This window comes from Aptenodytes patagonicus, chromosome 9, assembly GCF_965638725.1.
Source record: "Aptenodytes patagonicus chromosome 9, bAptPat1.pri.cur, whole genome shotgun sequence".
Classification (NCBI taxonomy): domain Eukaryota; kingdom Metazoa; phylum Chordata; class Aves; order Sphenisciformes; family Spheniscidae; genus Aptenodytes; species Aptenodytes patagonicus.
The window spans coordinates 23,711,484-23,731,504 of NC_134957.1; the positions used below are offsets into that span (position 1 = coordinate 23,711,484).

General features: G+C 49.1%; 1 protein-coding gene across 1 annotated transcript in view; it reads left to right on the top strand.

The window, feature by feature from the left end:
- Positions 1–14,974, top strand: part of LOC143164755 (exocyst complex component 1-like) — a 29,069-nt gene extending 14,095 nt beyond the window's left edge. Inside the window, 11 exon segments of the mRNA XM_076347677.1 lie at positions 705–814; positions 1,959–2,108; positions 2,750–2,843; positions 8,720–8,838; positions 9,068–9,178; positions 9,535–9,605; positions 10,211–10,451; positions 11,283–11,466; positions 12,676–12,872; positions 14,508–14,702; positions 14,819–14,974. Of these exon segments, the coding sequence (XP_076203792.1) occupies positions 705–814; positions 1,959–2,108; positions 2,750–2,843; positions 8,720–8,838; positions 9,068–9,178; positions 9,535–9,605; positions 10,211–10,451; positions 11,283–11,466; positions 12,676–12,872; positions 14,508–14,702; positions 14,819–14,974 (1,628 nt within the window).
- The last annotated feature ends 5,047 nt before the right edge of the window (positions 14,975–20,021 follow it).

Consider the following 20,021-nt stretch of genomic DNA (forward strand, 5'->3'; position numbering starts at 1 on the left):
CATGGAGAAAAGTAGCTGGGGCAGGATTGGCTCCATCCCTAGAGAAATCCAATTCATGCTGCAAACGGCCAAGCCAGGGCATCCACTCACCACAGGCAGGTCTGCAGGCACCTCCCTCTGGACTCAGGCACCGGCTGGTCCAGTTTACATTAAAGTTGAGGCAAACTTATGGCAAGCATCTATACAATTCCTCTAAATACCTGGATGTAAGGCATCGTTGTCTGCCATCTGTGTACAACACCTCTTATAGTTCAGAAAGGAACTGGTGGAAAGACATGTTTAGAAATTGTGGTCTCTTGAGACAACCCTGTTGTCTGTACTTGAGCATGGAAAAATGATAATTCGTTGCAGCAGTATCCACTGTGGGTGTTGTTGGAGACCTGCCGGTGTACAGGGACCTGATCTTGGCATGAAACCCCATGCTTTCCTTGTGAAGAGGCTGGGTGTTTGTCCTTGACCATGGTCGGACTGATGGATGCTTTGCAATTATTTTTTTTTTTAAATTTAAACTCTCTCCCTCTCTGTATTTGCTTGGTACCACAGCAAATCTTTTTCCCTTTGTTGGCTTTTGGGTGGTAGCATTTATCCCAGAACTTACTCCTTGAAGACCTGTTTTATTTGCCAGTGTGCTGAGTGACGTTGGTCTTCAGCCACGACAGCTCATGCCCCTCCAGACCACGACACCCTCTCTTTTTTCCCTCAAGGTTACCGGAAACTGCAGTCTGTGGCTGAGCAGCTGATCATGTTTGAAACTCTCAGGCAGAACTTTGAAAACTCTTTCATCAATCACATTACGAGCATCTTCAAGCTGCAGGTGGGCTTCGCTCTTCACGTGGCAGCTCAAAATCCTGGGAGATTTGAATATTCTGGTAAAATAGTACCAGCGGTATAGGGGAGGCCACCGTAAGAGGATTCTCCAAAAGTCTTTCCACATGCCTTCACCCTGCTGTTGCCCCCTAGCCCTCTGGTTAGTTTTGCAGGCATGCAGAAGAAATCCAGCGCAATTCTGCGTCTATCAGGCTATCAGGTTCCCTCCCATGACAGTCATTAATCCTCTGGTCGTGTTAAAAAGTGCTTAGGCCTAAAGATTTTTGCTTTAGATTTTCTTGTTTTACTTCAGGAGTGGTGGTGGTTGTTCGTCTGTTTGTAACATAAAATCCCAGGATAAAAGCCGATCTCTTGATCCTTTGATTAACGTTTTCAAGTGCTCGTCTTGCAATTTAAAAGATATGGTGGAATTGTCTCTGTGGGAAGAAAGCTGAAAGGAAAATGTTACTCTTCCAGATTTCATTTCATGAAAAGAAAAGGAGCTACTCCCAAATCCTTAGCATTATATCCTTAAATCTTTAGCATTTACTTTCAAGCATTGACTCTGGGAAGGGATGTGACTGGCAGGGAACTGTGAGGGAACTGTGGGATCTCCATCCTTGGAGATTTTCAGACCCTGACTGGACACGTCCCTGAGCAAGCGGCTCTGCCTGGACCTGCTCTGAATCTGCTGAGCTCCCATCCCACCTACATGACTCCGAGTCTGTAGGTGTGATGTCCCAGCACTGCCGGGCCCTGGCAGATGGGCTGCGTCAACTGTGCAGCATCCTTCCTCTCCATTGCATCCCACCGCAGCGGCATACCCACTGCCCAGCGCTTGGAGGGACAGTTTCCAGCATGCTTCTGAACAATGAGCTTTTCTCCTGTGTCTTCTCCTGACCAGTGTGCTTAGCTGGAGTATCCCACGTTACTGATGGGCCAGCTCATTCCTCTGGGCTCAGAATTTTTCCCACAACATGGGATTAAAACTAGAGTTCAAAGTGATCATGCGTGCTCTGCTTCACCCTTTAACTTTGCTTCTCCAACATATTCAGAACTGGAAATTCAAGGGCAATTATGAAAAAACTGTTTTCCAGAGCTTTTCAAGGCTATGTTTTATTTGACTCTTTCTGCCGTTTCTGTTGCTTTAGGGTAATGCTCAGGTCCCTGCTCTCGGTCAGCCCGTTAACAAGCTATCTGCTCCAAGCCATGGACTCCACCATGAGGAACTGGTGCCCTACGCCCCGCTCATGGCCTGGCTGAGGAACGCCAACCCCGTTCTGTTCTATAATCTCCCCAAGGTATGGCTGAAATCCTGAACAAATATTGCAAACCATCCACCAGGAACAGATTAGTCAAACTGGTTAATTCGTGACGAGAGCTTGGTTTCACCAAATCCATACCACCAACGAGCTTCCAGCATTTGGCCCTTCTAGGAGAGTGTCTGGCCAACTTGGCCACATGATGTTGGACCTCTGTGCTTGACAGAAAGCAGTCTGGGACTCGGTGGCAGACATTGTGTTGAAGGAAAAGGTCTGAAATGCTAAAATTTGGTCTTTTTGCTTTCATCTGGCCATTTCTCTACTGAATGAGAGCGATAAGCATTAAATGAATGTGGTTAATCTTGTATTTTATTCCATACTGCTTTATTTAAAGGGTTCTAGGGAAGGGGCATCTTGAAGTCCTTGGCCTCTTCTGTTAATAGGGACTTTGTTCAGTAACTGAGATGGTTCTTTTTATATCACTGAGGCTTGGTTTCTATTTTTCATGCTGGTTTTTGCCTTTCCGAAGGTCTTACACACCAAAACCAATAGGTCTGTTTCAGTTGCCATCTACTGACTTTTGTTTTAAGCGGGCAGCTGAAGAAAAAGCTATGAAATGGGCACTGTTCGTAGAGAGATGAGATACAGCAGGAATTTCTGTGTCTGTCTGGTCTTTCCAGGTCTATGCCCAGAACCTCAGAAGACTCTATGACCGGCAAGTCGAAGCCTTTTTTGAGCAAGCCAAAACCTTCTTGTTAGGAAGAAGAAAAGGAGGTGAGTGATTCGCAAATATGACTTTTGTGCCGCTGAGCAGTGATTTATTTGCAAGTAGGGAACACGGCAATCGTCCTCTATCACAGGTGTCTTCCCCAGATTTTGTGACATGAATTTACTTTCTCCTCCATGGACCGGGTCTGCAGCTGGCAGCACATGACAAAGCTGACTCTGCTTTACACCAGCCAGTGTTCGTGTGAGCTTTGGCTCCGTGGATTGTCCAGTTTTGTTTAGCTGCTTCTCAGAGCTGTAGCTTTTGTGCACCTTCCCTTCGCAGGACTCACAAATGATGCATGGGTGGCTGAGATCGTGTCCTGAGGAGCCGTAAGAGAGGGGGACGTGGGACTGCCTGGCTAATGCCTGGTCCACATTTCATGCCAGCAGAGCTGGTCACGGACCCCTGAGACACTCTTTTCCTTGTAAAGAGGTGTCACCAAGCCTGTCCCTGAAGACACGAGTGTATTCATAGCAATATTTGTGAGAACAGAATGATTTCATAGAGAGCTGACTGTGGGGCTGTGTTGTCCCAAGGTGATCATTTCAACAGAAATCGCTGCATCTGACTCAAAATATTCCAGTCAGGTGTTTCTGAAGATAAAAAGAGAAACTGATCTGTCTCCTCTGGAAGTTTTTGATTGCGCAGAAGTCACATTTTCCTTCAGCAAAACAAAGCACTGTGATGGAAAGTTCCATGCCAGCTTGGCCCCGCTTGAATGTCAAAACCCACTTTGCATGGTGTGTTTAGTCTATCAGAATGCTAGCTCGGCCTCTTCCAGCTCTGCACCTACTTCATCACTTGTGTCCAGATCCCGGAGCCAGAGGACGAAGGCTAGGGAAGGAAACGGGGCTGGTGGCTGAAGGATCCTGGCGAAGGGCTCTGCCTCCCTGCGGTTGCTGTGCTGGCCCCGCAGCAGCGATCATACCAATAGCCCCTGTCCAGCTGACACAACTGCCCTGATATTTGCCCATCCTTTGTCTTCTGGGGTGAAGTCCATGCCACTCTTGTGGGGTACAAGAGAGAGTTAGGGAGCCTGGGCCATGGGCAGCTGGAGGGAGTTACCCTGAAGCTCACCAGGCTGCAGGATCAGAACACTGCACATGATTTCCACTTCTGTAGCCCTCCAGGGCTCTTCCCCTCAGTTTCAGAATTGGCCATGAAGGGAAGAGCTAATATCTGGGTGTTTTGCTGTAATCTCCTCCCTGCTCTGGGGATCTATGAAGAACCTGGTGAGTCTCAAGCAGGGACGGAGAGAGCCTGTGCTAGCAGCAACTTGCACAAGAGTGGGAATAGGACAGTGCTTCTGCTGGCAGCTTTTCCCATGCTGGGGTAACAGAAGCTTCCTCTGCATCCCAAATTTTGTGGCTGTCGACTGGCCCTGCATCCCTCCGGGTGGGAGCACTCGGCATCGCTTTGTTCTGCATCATGGCAGCTGCAGCAGCTCCCTCCTCACAGAGGTGAAGGGGCACAGCACCCAGAAGCACGAGTGGACCTGAGCGCTGGGTCTGCTCACCCCCTTGCTGCGCTCCCAGTACTGCCCCAGTCAGTCCCAGTGCAGGGTGGGCCAACAGCAGCAGACTGCAGTGCCCAGATGCTGGTGGCTGTGTCTGAAGAGGGACACGGGAGCGCTTCTCCGCTCCCGTTTTCGGGTGCGCATCACAGCCATATCTCAACACACCCACCACCCCTTCCAGCTCCTCCCTCCCCAGTGCCAGTTCCCCTGGGAAAGACGCTCCGCCACACATACCAGGAAAACAGGGGACCTCGGGACCATGGGACCAAACCGGGATGGGCAGTGCTGGCAGCGTACACGTACCTGCAACGGAGCACACAAGTCCTGAAAAGAAAGAAGGAAAATTTCACCTAAATAGTCTTTTGCCACTGGCAAGAAGAGGAGGGGAAAAGAAAAAATGCTTTCTCCCCACTAGTCATTTTCAAAAATTTATCCCCTTTGAAGGAAGAAGGAGACAGTAGAAGCTCAGATACTAATCCTTAATTAAAATGCTCCTTTTTGAAATTTTGCTAGAAATGGAGAAAGCGAACACCTCCAGGAAATGTTTTTATAGTCACCAGAAATCTATTTTTCCATGCCAAAATGATTTGCCAAACTATGGAGCCAAGAGAGGGAAAAACGGGGATCAAAATCTCTCTGCTAGTTCCAGCAGAAAAGTAGTGACATGATAAAAAGCATCAAAAAATAAATAGTAACATGATAAAAAGGGTCAAAAAATAAGTCTTGTAGGGAAAGTCAACAGGACATTTTTACTCTCCTTGTAATTTAAAAACAAGGTAACAGGCAATTAAATCAAAGGGACACGCTGAAAAGTGGTGATAGGAAATTATTTGTGCATAATGCCGTTAACCTGCCGTACTTGTTGCTACAAGCTGTCTCTGATGCTGGAGGACTCAGGAAAGCCTATAGCAAGCAGATGACAGGAAAATAAAATGAGACGGTAATAATAATCCCAGGATAAGACTGAGATACGGACTTTCTGAAAAAGGATAGCATTTCATAAGAACTGTAAAGGAAGACGCTTCTCCCATGGGGCTGTTACAACACACGTTGTCACCCTGAATGTCGTCCTCCCTCCTCGGAGGTGCCAGGGACCCAGCAGTGCTGGAGCACTCGATGCATCACTTGTTGGATCTGGGATACCCACCCTTCGAACACTTTGGCAGTCCCTGCTGCTGCGATCTGGACGCCAGGGAGGATACCTACGTTCAAGCAGACAGTGACGGGTTGGTGATGACACCTCGTGAGGATGTATTGGCCCAGGTGGAGGGCCCCGAGCAGAACAGAGCACTGTTCCTGTGCTTCCTTTCCAGCTCATGGCAGATGCAGTGCCTGGGGAAAGCTCTCCCCGGGGCGGCTGTCAGAGCTGGCAATAACGTATTGGGACAGGACACGGCCATTTCGTGTGGCTCCCCAGGGCTCGCTTGCTTTTGCCGTCCCCGCGCTGCCACACAGCCGGCGCTGGGTCTTGTCCTTATGGATGTCCCGCACTGCCCACCCTACTTGGAAGAAGGGGCGTGCGCATCAATAAAGCAGTCATTGTAATGAGATATTCTAGTCAGGATCAATTTGCTTCCAGCTTCCAGCTCTTTTATGCCTCGCTCATACAGGGACCAGCTCACCACGTGGCTCCTGCACTCAGCCCGGCAGAGAGGGGCGTATGGTTTGCCTCACCTGCCACGTAGGGTAAAACAAACAGTTAAAAAAGATAATGTTCCTCTCACCCCGCCCCCCACCCCCTCCTCCAGCTTTTCCTGGGGAAACATGCTCTTTCTCGCTTAAAAATAGGAATTCCTGATAAGAAGTAATGAACGTACTGGCAGCAAGCAAGCCTGGGGAATTAGCAGTGGGGAAGCAAACTCCGACCTGTGGTTTATAAGATAATGTGATCAAGTGCCATTTCCTGAAGAAGGGTGATTGCTTTTATTTAAACAGAAGAAAATAATGAAGATTGTGTATAGGATAAAGAGGCCCTGGTTCCTATTTGCAAAGTGATTGATGAGCTCTGAGCAAGGGACTTTAATTCTGCTGGGTGATAGAAAATAAAAACACCCAAGTTTGTCTCCTCCCAGAGCACAGCTGGGTCTGCTCAGAAAGCCATTAAAATGGGGGACGTTGCAGGGGCAGAGATGGCTATTAGAGATGCCCTTTATGAAAACAGATCTGTTAAATTAAAAAAAAGATAGCGTAGGGCATGTGTTGCAGCCAGTCTGCCTGATCCCCTTTCGGTAAATGTTAAACCAGTGATTTCTCTTCAGTACTTTGTCTATCTTTAATGCCTATGCGAGTCCCATAAAATGGGAGTAATTAAAATCCCAGGAGAAAATCCAGTGTCTGTGAAACCCGTTGCAGCAATAGCAGGACACCTTGATGGTTACAAGCCTGTTACTGCACTGTTATAAATCACCCAAAGGCATCTGCCTGTCGCTGGTGTTGCTCCCGGGGCCAGGACGAGATGGGATGAGCTTTGCCCGTGCTGGGGTGTGCTGGCACCGTGCTTTGCTGGGGTGAGAAGAGGTCTGGGGCGAGAAGAGGTCTGGGGCAGGTAGGAAGCCCCAGGCTTGGTTGGGGATGCTCAGCCCACCGTTAATGTGAGCAGCACATTGAAACGACAGCCATGACATCATTGTAGAGTGCAATTAGTAATAGTGGGAATTTTTAGAAAATTGTATCCATGGAGCTTCTGCCAGCTGCAGAAAGGCTCCTTCCCTGGGGCTTGCACTGCTACCAACTGAGATTCACCCGCCTGTCCCTGGAGACCCTGGGGACAAAGCAGGAGGGAGAGCATCACCTCCCTCCGGAGGTGAAGCTGACCTCGTCTTGACTCAGCAGGGTCAGCAGCACCCTGGAAATGCATGCACATGTCCTTCTGCTGAAGGAGCTTGGCAGCAATGGACACTGAAAGCGAGCACGGCCTCTCCCAGCTCCCGGGGACTTTTGGAGACCCCTGCTGAAATATTTTCTGCAAAATCAGTTGGTCTCAGGCTGTTTTGCAGGGAAGGTTTGGCTCTGGTGAAGTTCTGTGGGAACCTCATCCAAGGTCTTTCCTGACGTTTCACCTGCTCAGCTGCTCCTAGGGGTGAGCAGCTGCATGGATAAAAGCCCAGGCTGCAAGGACACTTGCCTAATAACATCCCTGAGCCCTGCTTTAAAATATCCCAGGCTCGCTCTAGCTCTCCGTGCCTCTTTCTTTCTCCTGATTACTGTGGCAGTGTATTTTTAGGGTTGATTCCCTGCCCTCATAAAGGATTATTTATGCCAATCGCTTCTAAATATACCACCTGATGATTTATTGCTTTGTTTCAGTATTATGGGAGAATTTAGAAGGCAAACCCCAAGCTGTTTATAATTAATTGTGAGCCAATAATTAAATCTTTTCTCCTCATTTTCCCATTCCCTTTTCCACACTGAAATTTACAGGTGCGTAAAATTCTTTCCTGTTTGCCGTGGGGAGATATTTTTTCCCTGGTTTTGCCACTTCCCAGCAAGTGAAATTATCATCACCCATTGCATAAGGGTGGAAAAAAGATTATGAAGCAGCTTATTAACAGACAGCAGGGCTGTCTGTCATCTCTCATCCCTGCTCAGCATGTAGGGCATCTGACAAATCCTTTCCAAAGGTAAAAGCCCTGCAGGTAGTAGCTTGAATAAGGATATTTCGGATGTTATGAGAAATGGAGAGCTGGCCTGACTCACCCAGGACCTCTGGGGTTAGTGGAATGATACCAATTGTTAGAATTAATTAGAAAATAATAGGGATGTTTCCCCACTGATTTCTTTCAGTGAGCATAATAGTATTTTTTTAATGCACATTTCAAAGAAATTTTTCAACTTTTCCACTTAAGCCAGGGACCCAGTGAAAACCGTGTGGTAAAAACTGGTAATATTCGAAAAGTGTATTAATTTCCAGGTGAATGTTTATAATTTTTAAAGGCTAGTTTTTGGAAAAAAGCCAACCTCCCCCCACCTGGATACTGTTTTATGGCGATTTACCATCAAAACTAAGCAACAAACATTTTCCCTGAAACTCTTGCAGGCATTTCTGCCAATTTATGCTCTTATCACCTAGGATTTTTCACTCCCCAGTCCTCAAGGGTTAGTATTAAGCACTAAATAGCAAAGGGGAAAGCATCACAGACAGTGAAATAAAAAAAGAGTAATGAAAAAGAGAGAGAAACAGATGAGAAGGCAGATAAACGAGAGCAAAACCTGCATCCCCCGTACATCTGAATCCAACCGGAAAAGGCCAATTCACACGTAAGATCAGACATAAAAAGAGACATTTAAATCTGTTAAAATGATCAAAGGAGCTGGAGAGGCCAAGAGGGATGGAGATGTCTAACCACTTACCGACATACTGTGCAGGTCTTCAGGAATGCCTAGAGAAGCTGATGGTGATGGGGAGCCAGCAGCTGTCTCTATGGAGTCTCCCTGGGAGCAGAGAAGGCCAGGAGGACACATCAGGCAAAGGCAATGTCATCGAGGTAAGGAGCTGAGGTTTTCTAAAGGGTTCATGTGTCCCATAGGAGCTGTGCCAGCGCTGCAACCCATCCCATGGTCCTTTCTCTAGTGCCGTGTACTTGGAGCAGAAGCAGAGATGTTTTGTACTGCTGACCAGGTTTAGATGTCACTTCAGGTGGACATGGACATCTACTCCGGTGTCCTCACTGTGTGCTAGAAGGTTTTCTAACATGTCTGATGGTTTCTAAGCAGGTGTTGGAGCAGGTGCTGAGAGAGCTGCAACCCCTTTGCACCGCAGAGCAGCAGTTCATTGAGAAATTCTTCCAGCTAAGCCAGGACGCTACAGAACTGCAGGTGCTGGAGGTACGTGTGAGGACTATGTCCTCTCCAGTCCCTATAGTCAGTCCTCCCTCCAGCTTGATACAAGCCTCAGCAGGCACAGTGGGGTGGCTGCTTACCTCTATCAGATACCTGAGCTCTCCTGGGCTCTTGTCCTCTGGCAATTGTCAGTGGTATCAGTAGTGGGGAAGCTTAAGACCTCCTGATGACAGAGGAGAATTGCATTGAACTTAACTGACAGCTCCAGCAAAATCACAGGATCTCTAAGCATTAAACACAGGACTCCAATATGAGGCAGCAGAAATGAAGCCCAGATCTCAAGTTTTCCTCTCTGAGGGAGGGCAGACAAATCATATTTTCCATCCCATTCTTTCTTTCAGGCATCTGCCACTGAGGGAGGAGCGGGCATGGCGTCTCCAGAGGACCCTCCTTGCACCAAGCCTCGGAGCCAGTACGTGGGTGATGAGATACAGCTGGCTGCTCTGACAAGGGCATGGTCTGGAGTGTCCTACAGGAACGGCCTGACATACTGATGGAGGGATTTTTTTTTTTTCACTCTTGACCATCCTGATGTCAACTAAGTGGTCTCAGGTTTGCGCCCTGGATAGCAAAAAAACCAGGAGGCATCATAGCTGGGCATGCAGAGGGGCTGAGCAGAGCCTACTGGTTCTGCCTTTCCCCAGCACAGTCGTTCTGCTTCAGGGTGGATCAGAAAGCGAGGTTTATGTTTCATGGAAAACCCTATGTTTCAATCGGTTTTATTTCCTTATTAGCAATGTCATGAAGTGAAAATATACTGCGGAACAGAAATCTTATTAAAAATGTCAGCATAAAAACACTGGAAGCTTTCATTTGGCTGGCAAAACAGGACATTTCAGCGTCTTCCCACAAGCAGAGATGGTGAAAGAGTTGAAGGATGACCCAAGCCTAAACAGGCTCCACTGTGATACAGAAAGCTTTGATTCTTTCTTTAGCTTTGCCCTTGCCTCTGCAGCTGGCCACAGGGCCAGTGCCCCTCCCCATTTCATTGGTTACCTTTTTTTTTTTTTTTTTAAGACTAGAAGAACCTACGACCCAGCTGCTGAGTGAGATCTTCAGTTGCCTGGAACCGGAGCTGAGAGGATTTCTAGAGGTCTGCAGTAAGGTCCACCCATTCAGCTGCTTGCAGGTCCTGGTTACCTTGAATGACTTCATCTTTGAGATGTTGGGCTCTTCCTCAACTCTCCGCTCATCCTTCCTTAACACTGTCCTGGGCAACATGCTGTTCCTGGCCAAGAGCCGCTTCAACAAATGCATTGTGAGTATCAGTAGGAGTAAGCCCAAGTAGACCTGAGTGATGTTTGACCCCCTCCAGAATCTTCTAAACTTCTAACATGCTCTTCATCGAAGGCAGCACTGGTTTATATCAGGCAGGGATCTGGCTCTTTGCTTTTGGGAGGACTAGACCCTCATTGCACCAATGATTGTGTCTGTGTGAGGGAGGTGGGACACAATAAACCTAAGTGCCATCTGTGCCTCCTTTTACCAGGATAGTCAAACCAAAGGGGTTTCCCCCATATAGAGTACTGGGAGGCTGTGAGGGTGACAGCAGCATGTCAGATGGCTGGAGCCAAGCTCTCCTCTTCTCCTGCTGGTACAGCGGGTCATGCTCCAGGACCAAGCAGCAGGGAGGGGAGTGGGGAGCGGGTCAAGAGCCCATCAGAATTGGCCGAGGAACCACTGAGTCCACTGAGGTCAAAGGAAGCCACATGTTGACATCAACTGTGTTTGCGCCAAGACCTGGAGCAGCAAGTCTGCTCATAAACCAGCCTGAGAAGTGCAAGAAATGGCAGTGGTGAACAGGTCTGCCCTAGGAGCTGCGGGTGTCTGCATGGGGAGATTGCAGCAAAGAACCGCATAGCCTGGGAGGCCAGGTACGCCAACTCCAGGAGAGCAGCTAGCGCGGCTTCACGTCCAGCCTCAAACAAGGAAGCTCACATATCTTCCCACGGAAGATATTGTAAATGGAGAAAGTGGTATACACGACTGATTTCTTTGCTTGTTTTCTGGCCTATGCCTTCTTGTGCCATAAAATGAGGCTGGGGCCACATCAGATCTGAGAGTGCCGTGTCTTGTGTGTTGTTGCCAGGAGACCTTGTGCAAAGAGATTGAGGAGGCAAAGATGCCCAGCAAGTTGAAAGACAGGATCCTGCCCTCCGTGAGCCTCTTTGAGGAGTTTGTGAACTTCTCGGAGGTGGTGTTCAGGACAGCTCGGCAGAGAGGGGACCTGCACGAAGCACATCTCAGGCTGGCCAGCAGTGTCTTCAGCAGCAGTGAGTACAAAGGCTGACGGTTGGATGTATCAGTCAGGCAAGCTTCAGGAGTTACTAGCAATCAGCTGAGCCACCAGGGCAGGGTATGTGCAGGCTACCTGCCTCCTGGCACTGAAACTGCCTTCCCTGAGCAAAAGCCTGGGAGCATCAGACAAATTCAGCGTGGCATGCCAGCTGCATGGGTGCATGCCACACCGGGCTGGTCCCAGCTGTGACAGGGCTGAGACACATGTGCTTAGCTTTGAATCTAATGTCAGTCTCTCCTTTCCCACTACGGAGGGAGTAGCTCCTCACTACAGATCAGACGACTCTTCTTACAAGCGCAGCGGTCTTGGGAGCAGTGGCAGCTGAAGAGCAACTCCCCCCAAAACACCAAGGCATATTGGTAGGGAGAGAGGGGTTGGGAGAGCAAGGCAGGTAGCTTTCAGCAGGATCCTGTGTTGTCCCAGCTGGTGCTCACAGCTGTTTATAAGTGGAGGGACCCTGCTTCCCAGCTTGGAGAGGACCCGAGGGGCTGCAGAAGTAACAGCTCCAAGCCTCTGAACCACAGATCACTAGCTGGTGTAAAGAGGCAGCTCCCGCCTGCAAATGAGCCTGGGATGACCCACTGAATAGCAGCTCATAAATCCAGGAACACAGCTCCTTCCAGGCTCCAACAATGTTTACAGTGAAGCAGGTGAGATAGGGAATCAAGCTAATGAACAGGGATCAGTATTTGCATTATGGGTAGTTACTCCCTCCAGTACTGGAAGTCAGATGGTTCAAATGAGACAGCCTAACGACATTTTACTGACATGCGTGAGAAAGGCCCCCGCTGTCCTGCATGCACAATGAGCTACTCAAGCTCTTGCCCTCTCCAGACCAGCTGGCAAGTGGCTGGCAGCGTGGTGAGCCATGCCTCCGCTCGGCAGGCTGAGTGTGTGCCATGCTGATGTGCCGCTCTGGCCCCCAGGTCAGAAACCAATTTGGACAGGGCAGGACTTGGATGTCTCTGCACCCTTTTGGGTAAACAGTTATTAAATGTCATGACCCCAAAGCTCTGCAAGGCAAGGTGGTTGAAGAGCTGAACAACCTGTGGTGATGCTCACCTCAGCTCTTGGTTAAACTCTCCACTGGTGACCAAAGCCTGACAGCGTCTGCATCTCATGTCCCTCCTGATCCAGCCTGCAGGGTCTTCTTTCCATACCTGATTTGTTCCTTTCTTTTAAGTCAATAGTCTGTCCTCAGCAAACCTGAAGGTGAACACAGATATGGTCATGATGGAAAATTTCCACCACGTTCACTGCTTCCTGTGCCAAAAGAAGATCCACTGCCTGGAGGGCAAGAAGAGAGAAGCCAAGCAAAAGTATAGTGAGCACATGGAGAAATATGTCAAGTACCTGGGCCAGCCACTGGAGAAGCTCAATGTGAGTACAGGATAAACTGACCCTTGCCTGGGTCTCAAAGGGCAACTGTACTTCCCAAAATTATGAATTAACTGGGGTTCAAATCACCCCTCCCCAAATCCAGTCTGGGATTATATCGGTGTGTTGTCACATCCCCAATGTTCCCACACCTTCTCTGACCACTTGCTGCTGGGTTTCACCATGCAGCACAGCCCCAGCAAGGACAGGGCTCAGCAGCGTCAGATGCTGGTACCAGCTCTGCAACCCAGCCTCCGTGCGGCAGTGTGAGGACCTGTTCAGACCCCCACTCCGGGTTGTGTGCCTGCGTCTGGCAGATGCTGGTTTCTTTTTGCACGGCTGCCTGGACTAATAAGTCTAACACAGCTTCACGCTTCCCAAACGGCTGCTTTGTTAACTGAGCTAAGAGCATCTGGCTTTGCTAACTCAAACAGGCATCCCCCTTCCCCCCAGAGACGATGGCTGCTCCCGAGACCCCTCCTCGCTCTGCTCCTTCTCTCTTCTCACTGGCCTAAAATGTCTCTCAGACTGAGATCAGCGTGAATTATTTATAGGGCCTGTTACTTTCGATTTATTTCCAGTCTTTGCTGTCAAACATCTTGTAGGTTTGACTGGAAGATCAGCTCAGTGTCTCATGCTACCTGCAGCCCTGTGATGTTAATGGCTTCAAGTCCTTCCTCTGTGAGGGAAAGTATAATTTCACTGCTTACAACAAAGCAAAGCAAGTAACATATGAGGGTACTTGGATCGCATTCTGCTCAGGGATTTCTGGAGTCCTGACATGACCTTCTCTAGCAGACCACATAGCTCTTCAGGTTTGAGTACAATTTGCTAACATCAAGAGAAGTTGCAAAGGGGCCTAAATAATGTAGGAGCCCATTTCTGCTTTTGAAAACAGCTTATGCATTTAGGAACCTCTTTGCCTCTGAAATTCCTTAGGATTTTGGGGTATTTCTCCACAGCAAAATTGCAGTGTTGAACCTGCTTTGAGCAGGAGGTTGAACTAGAGACCTCCTTAGGTCCCTTCTAGCCTGACAGATTCTGTGTCTGAAAAACTCATGCTGAAAAAAATACTTGTCGGCATTGAGCTTTTTGTGGAGCTACACTGCTCCTGGTACTTTTCTGAAAGCTAGCTGAGGTCTGTATCCCTTGGGGTTGGCATAGCCCTGGGCTCTCAAGCAACAGCCATGCTTGGGGTGGGACATGCGCTCCTTTTGAAATTCCTCCCTACAGAACAGCTTTTCCTGCTTTCATACGATATCCTGGAAGAACTGAGAAAACTTGAGTTTTGCTTTACACTTCTGCAGATTCTGGGATTCCCCCAACCCCACCTCCGGCTCCAAACCCCCTGTAGTGAGCAAAGCTGTACGAAGCACCAAGGAACATGAGTGATTTTTCCAGCAGTCCCATTGCTCCATGGTACTGCAACACTTAGATATGCTGCTTGCCAAGCAGGGAGGGAAGAGAACTGATGACATTCCCTATGCCCTGCTTTCGTGGAGAGTAAACAATCTCCAATACTTCATTTCCACTTAATTAGACATGGGAAGGGAACTGAGGAAAGTGGTCAGGTTTCAGCCCTGCCACAGGAGTCCGCCTTAGGGCAGCTCATCAGTGAATGTCTCCTTGCCTTTCCAGCACTTCTTTGAAGGGGTGAAAGCCCGTGTGGCTCAAGGGGTAAAAGAAGAAGAGGTCAGTTTTCAGCTGGCCTACAGCAAGCAAGAGCTGAGGAAGGTCATTGAAAAATACCCTGGCAAGGAAGTGAAAGGAGCCCTTGAGACCCTCTACAGGAAAATCCACAAGGATCTTTCCCCAGAGGAAAATCTTTTGCCGGTAACTGGAGCGTGATCTGGGTGTCATGCTATGATGTTTTGGGGGGGTTCAGGACTGCAAAGCATGTATAGCAGTCACGGGCTGATGAAGGGAGCTGACGGTCTGTTTTTCCCTAGGTGGTGTGGCACGCTATGGAGCAGGAGTTCATACGTCAGTACCAAGAGTTTGAGGATCTGATCCAACGCTGTTATGCAGGATCAGGGATTGCCATGGACTTCACCATGGAGGCCTTGCTGAGCTACTTCAACTCCATCACTCTGTCCAACATGTAAAGGCAACCCTCCCTGGATGTCTGTTGGGAGCAGCTCAGGAACCCTTGTCTGCAGCTACACCTTTAAGATGCTACACTCAAAATCCTTCCCAAACTGAAGTTTGATGTATGGGGGTCCCATCCTGAACTTAATGCCAAAGTGCATCTGACTTGTCTGTCTTAGGCTAGATCTCCCTTGGGGATGTGGAGTTTTCAGACCCAAATCGCAGCTTCCCTGCTCCAAGAAACCATTATGCAGCTGGTAAAAAAACCCTCCCAAACCTCAAATTTCTGCCAAAGTGAGTGCCAGCACTGTACCTTTTCAGCAGACCACTTCCCAGTGCAGCTGAACAGCAAAAGGCATCTTCTCTCCACGAACTCTCTCCTTTTTATCTACTCTCAGAATTCACAGTGAACCTGTGCTAAAACAAGAGGGTTACAACACACCGAGACACCCAGACGCGTGTAGTGTTACTATATCCAGGTATCAGAACATGCACCATTGCTCTACCAGCTCTTCAGTAGAGACAGATGAAAGTTCAGAGTTATTAATATAAAAAGTTTTATTGCTTTTAGCTGAGAAAGGATTTACTTGCACGTAAACTGGAGTGGAGCAAATGCTACAGTTCTAGAGATCCAAACTGGTCTCTCAGGGAGTTGCCTGTTCTTACCTCATTTTCTTATGAAGCATCCTGTAGCAACATCACAACTCGCATATATATTTTTATTGTTGAAAATACAGCCTCCGTATCTTGTGATGATAATTGTGGGGCTAACATGCTGTCCATTATAACCTTCTCTCTAAAAAACTGAAGATCCTGAACTTTTTGGTTCAGTACAAAAAAAACCCCAATCAATCAGGCCCATAGTGATGACACAGGGTCAAGGACAAGGATATTAGTCTATAAGCTGACATCTAGACCAGCAGGGTCATCGGCCAGGTAGAGGCACATCTGAAGCTAGGCTGGAGACCAGCACCCCTACACCAAAACTCAGGCATGGAGTAAAGGCCCTGAGAAGAGCTTAAATATCCTCCAGGACCCATGGATGTGGGTGGAAGCCCTCAGGTGAGGCTGGTCAGGGCTATTAAGGCCAATTAGTGCCCTCAAAGCCCTGTCAGGCGTCAATGTCAATGGTCCCGTTGCTAGCACCTGTGGGTGCTAGCAACTTTGGGAGTTTTAGTAAAGAAAAGATATTAGGATTTTTCCCAAGAAAATGAGGTTTGGGAGGTCCACCTGCTGCTTGTCCATCTGTCTGTCAGCCCCCCTGTGTAGCTATTAAACCCCTTGGTCTGGAGTGGACAGGACAGCAGAAATCACCAAGACAGTCAGCTCCTGCATGTCTTGTGAAAATCAGGGGCTGACAGAGGGAAGGGGTGTCAACAGCCTCCTCCAAGCGAGGCTGTAGCGTGAGCTGAGCAGCTCTCTGTCCTGCTTGCCCCAGTCCGGGCCAGCTGGCAGAAGGCTGCTGCAGAGCCTGCAGGAGTGGGCTGTCACCCATGTTTCGAAAATAAATGTGGTCTGTTTTCCATAATTACCCTCGGGGCAGATTTATGAGCTTCTTTCCCCATTCAGAGCATTGGCATCCTCTTCTTTTCTGTTGTTTCGTGTTGAGACCGGTGGCAGTCCCCCCACTGGAGGACTCTTAAGGGACACCACCGTGCTGGGGAGGAACAGCCTTTCGCTGGGCTCCGGCTGTGGGATTTCCACCTCAGCTCTGCCTTCTCCAGTGTGAGTAAACCCACAGTGACCTTCAAGACAAGGAAGGCACGAGGGTGGTATTGCATGTCCCGGGATTAGCTTGTCTAACCTACTCACCCTCACCATTGCCAGTTGACAGTAGATGATAACCCATGGAGTGGCTTTGGGGGAAATTCTGTGGGCCAACTTGGACAATTAGGGGAGAAAAATCCAAAAAGGATGTACAAAAAGGATAGAGGGACTTGGACTGCTCCCTCCCACAGCAACACACAGATGTTCTTTCCCTTGATCTGAGGCAAAAAACCATTTTCAGCTATTTCCACATATCAGAAATTCTGGTTTTATTTGCTGTGTTGCTGTACACAGTGAAACGTGGGCAGCTTGGGTGGAGAAGGTCTAAGCAGAACGATTTTAACACAGAATGTCCTGTGCCTTGAACCACTTGCCCGGCAGATTTTCCGCAGCCTGAATTACTCACTCCGTTGGAGCCAACTGCCCAGAGAGCTTCAGACCTTTCAAAACTCCATTTTATTTTTGACAGATTTGGGTTTCGTAGAGGAAGAAAGAGAAAATCTCTAACTTTGCCTCGGGCCACAGAGAACCCCTTCAGACATGTCTTTTTGCAGGAGGGGGTGTCCGAAAAGGTGCCCAAAGCTGTGCACGTCACCCTGAGGCTCCTTTTCTATTGCTCCTTGCTACGTATTGGCTGTTAACACGGCACCTGCAGCTCATACATCTTTTATTAGTGGGAGCTTTGCAGTGCTCCCAGGGACAGCAAGTGCCTCGCAGGGCAATAAGACCTCAGCATGTTGCATGGTAGAAAATAATCTTGGAGGGAAAGAGGTGAACAGGCAGGTTGCCCGCTGCCGGCGAGGTGGGGAGCCTACTGCAGCTGCTCGCCACAGCTCCTCTTCTCCAGGGACGTCTTTGCTTCTTCTTAACAGCAAGTCACCCCAGTCTGAGCACCAAGCTCAACTGTGTGCTTTAATATAGCACATTAACACATCTTTCCCTTGCAAAGGGAGAGATATGTGGCTGAAATATCCAGACTCCTTTTCCGGGATTTTTCAAACAGCTCTATGTAGTTGGACTTCCAGGTCCTTCGGGTCAAGGTACACCTCTGTGGGGAGCAGTGCTCAGAGCTCCTGTTTCTAATCTCGTCATTTTCCCCCCGCCATTCTCCTGTGACGTTGCTTGCTCGTACCGCTCGGCTCCGGGCAGGAGAAAGAGGACGGCCATAAGGGAACCGTCTGGCACCGGCTTGCCCAGCGGTTCAGCCTCTCTCGCAGGTACTCAGCCTATTTTTGCAGCCCAGTTTCCTTGCAGTTGTTTGCTGAGGGGCTCACATGGGAGGGGAGGGTTGTATTGGCAAGGTTTGCTAGGCAGGAGGTGGGAGCTGCAGGCTGTGACATGAGGGCCCTGCAACTGGGGAGCACCCGGGAAGACTTCCTGGGTGGAAAGGACTTTGCAGAGGGACTGAGCCGGGGTTGCTCGGAGGTGAGGTTATTAAACACAAAACGCCACCTGCAGCAAGGAGGAGCAATGACTTTCGCTGCCTCTGTTAACAGCTTCCCCCCATAAATGGTGCAATCACCAGGCACAGTCCAGGCCATGCTGCAGTCCCAGCTTGGGCTTGGGGACAACGGGGTCCTGCTCCAAGTAAGCTCCTCTGACTGCAGTGAGCAGATGCCCCGGTGAAACTGTGCCTGGTTTTATGCTGACGTTGCTCCTGTGTCAGCGGGGCTTTGAGATCTCTCCTTGCCAGTCATTTCCCATGCACTCTGCTGCAGAAGGATGCCAGAGGATATGAACCCAACATAAGAGAAAACACCCAGAACCACTGTAAACCCAGGCTGTTGAGTCCCCCATCCCCTCATGCTGCACCTCCTTGAACCTCTGGCATCAGCCTCACCCTCTGCCTGCAGATGACATCTAGCAGTTTCAAGGCAAATAACGAGGCAAAAAGGGGTTGGTGCTGTGGGCTGTTTTCCTGATTTGTGCCACTTTGTGCTGCATTAGAGTTGAGAGGGTTTATTTTCCACCTGTTTTTTTTCTGAGAGGCAGCAGGAGTGTCGGGCTTCCCTTGCACAGGGGTATCAGTGGAGAACCTGTTGAGGGTCTCAGAAGAGTGAATTGTCATTTGCATCAGTATTTGGGGCTTTTTAAGAGCGAGAAGTAAATGTATCTAAGCAGAGAGAGCCATTACTGATTTGAAGGAAACTTGACTCCATTTGTCATTGAGAGGCTTGTTACAACCCTCCTAGTTTCCGCAGCCAGGTTTTCTGAAGGTAAAATCAACCAAACCCAAAATGAAATGAAAACTTCACAGCCTCCTAAAAATATCATTCAGGCCACCAGGGCCGAATCCATTTCCTTTTCACAGCTTGGTGCAAAGGTTCTGCCGGGCTCTGGAGAACAGCAGGAAGATCTGCTGCCATTGAGTTAAGCAGCCTGAGCCTGCTTCAAATGTGTGTTGATGATCAGGGGTTCAGGGATCATCAGAGGGTCACTGGAGCCATCAGAGCAGCATCATCGGGTATCCTGCTCTGGCGCGGATGGGGCTGAAGTGAAGCAGAGACGTGACAAGTAGGTCACCGAAATATTTACAGCACTCAATTTTCCTAAAACTGATGTTCCCCTCCAAGCCACCGTGTCACAGTCCCAGAGCCCTCAGCCATTTGCCCCTTGGGCTGAGTCCCACAGTGCAGCCATGTTGGTGGCAAGTTCCCATCCTCTTGGCGCTGCTCAGGGTCACAGTCCTTGTCTTATGGTCCATGTTTTACAGCTATATTATATAGGCACCAGAAGGGATTCTGTCCCCTTCCTGCAAGATAATGACACAGCACCTTTCCATGGGCACACCAAGCAGCTGCTTCAGCCCTGGTGCCCTCTTCCCCCAGGAATATTCTTCCCCCAGAGACATTTCCTACTGCACTGCCAGGGCCCAGCTTGTCTTCACTTTCTGTCTTTGCTCCACCTGGGTGAGTGTCTGCACCTGGACATGGAGAAGGTTGGGAGGACACCAGAAGGAGTTGGAGGGAAGGATCACATGCATGGTTCATCCTTGGTGCACACAGGTTTTTGTGCACTGGGAGCTCAGCATCTTGGTGACATCAGTCCTCAGCGAGGTCACCCAGCTGGTCTTCCAGATCTGGCCCCAGCCAGGGGCTCTGACATACTCAGGTCCGACCAGAGCAAAGTGAGGGTCTGAGGCCCTTCCAGGGAGGAGAATTTATTGCTTCTGTACTTGTGCCACCTGCAGGCCAAAAGAAAACCTGTTTGATCTCCATTCACAGTGCAGTTCACAGCTGCCTGGACGGTTTCCCTGAGCAGCTGGACACTCCTAACCTTCATCTTCTGTGGTTTTGC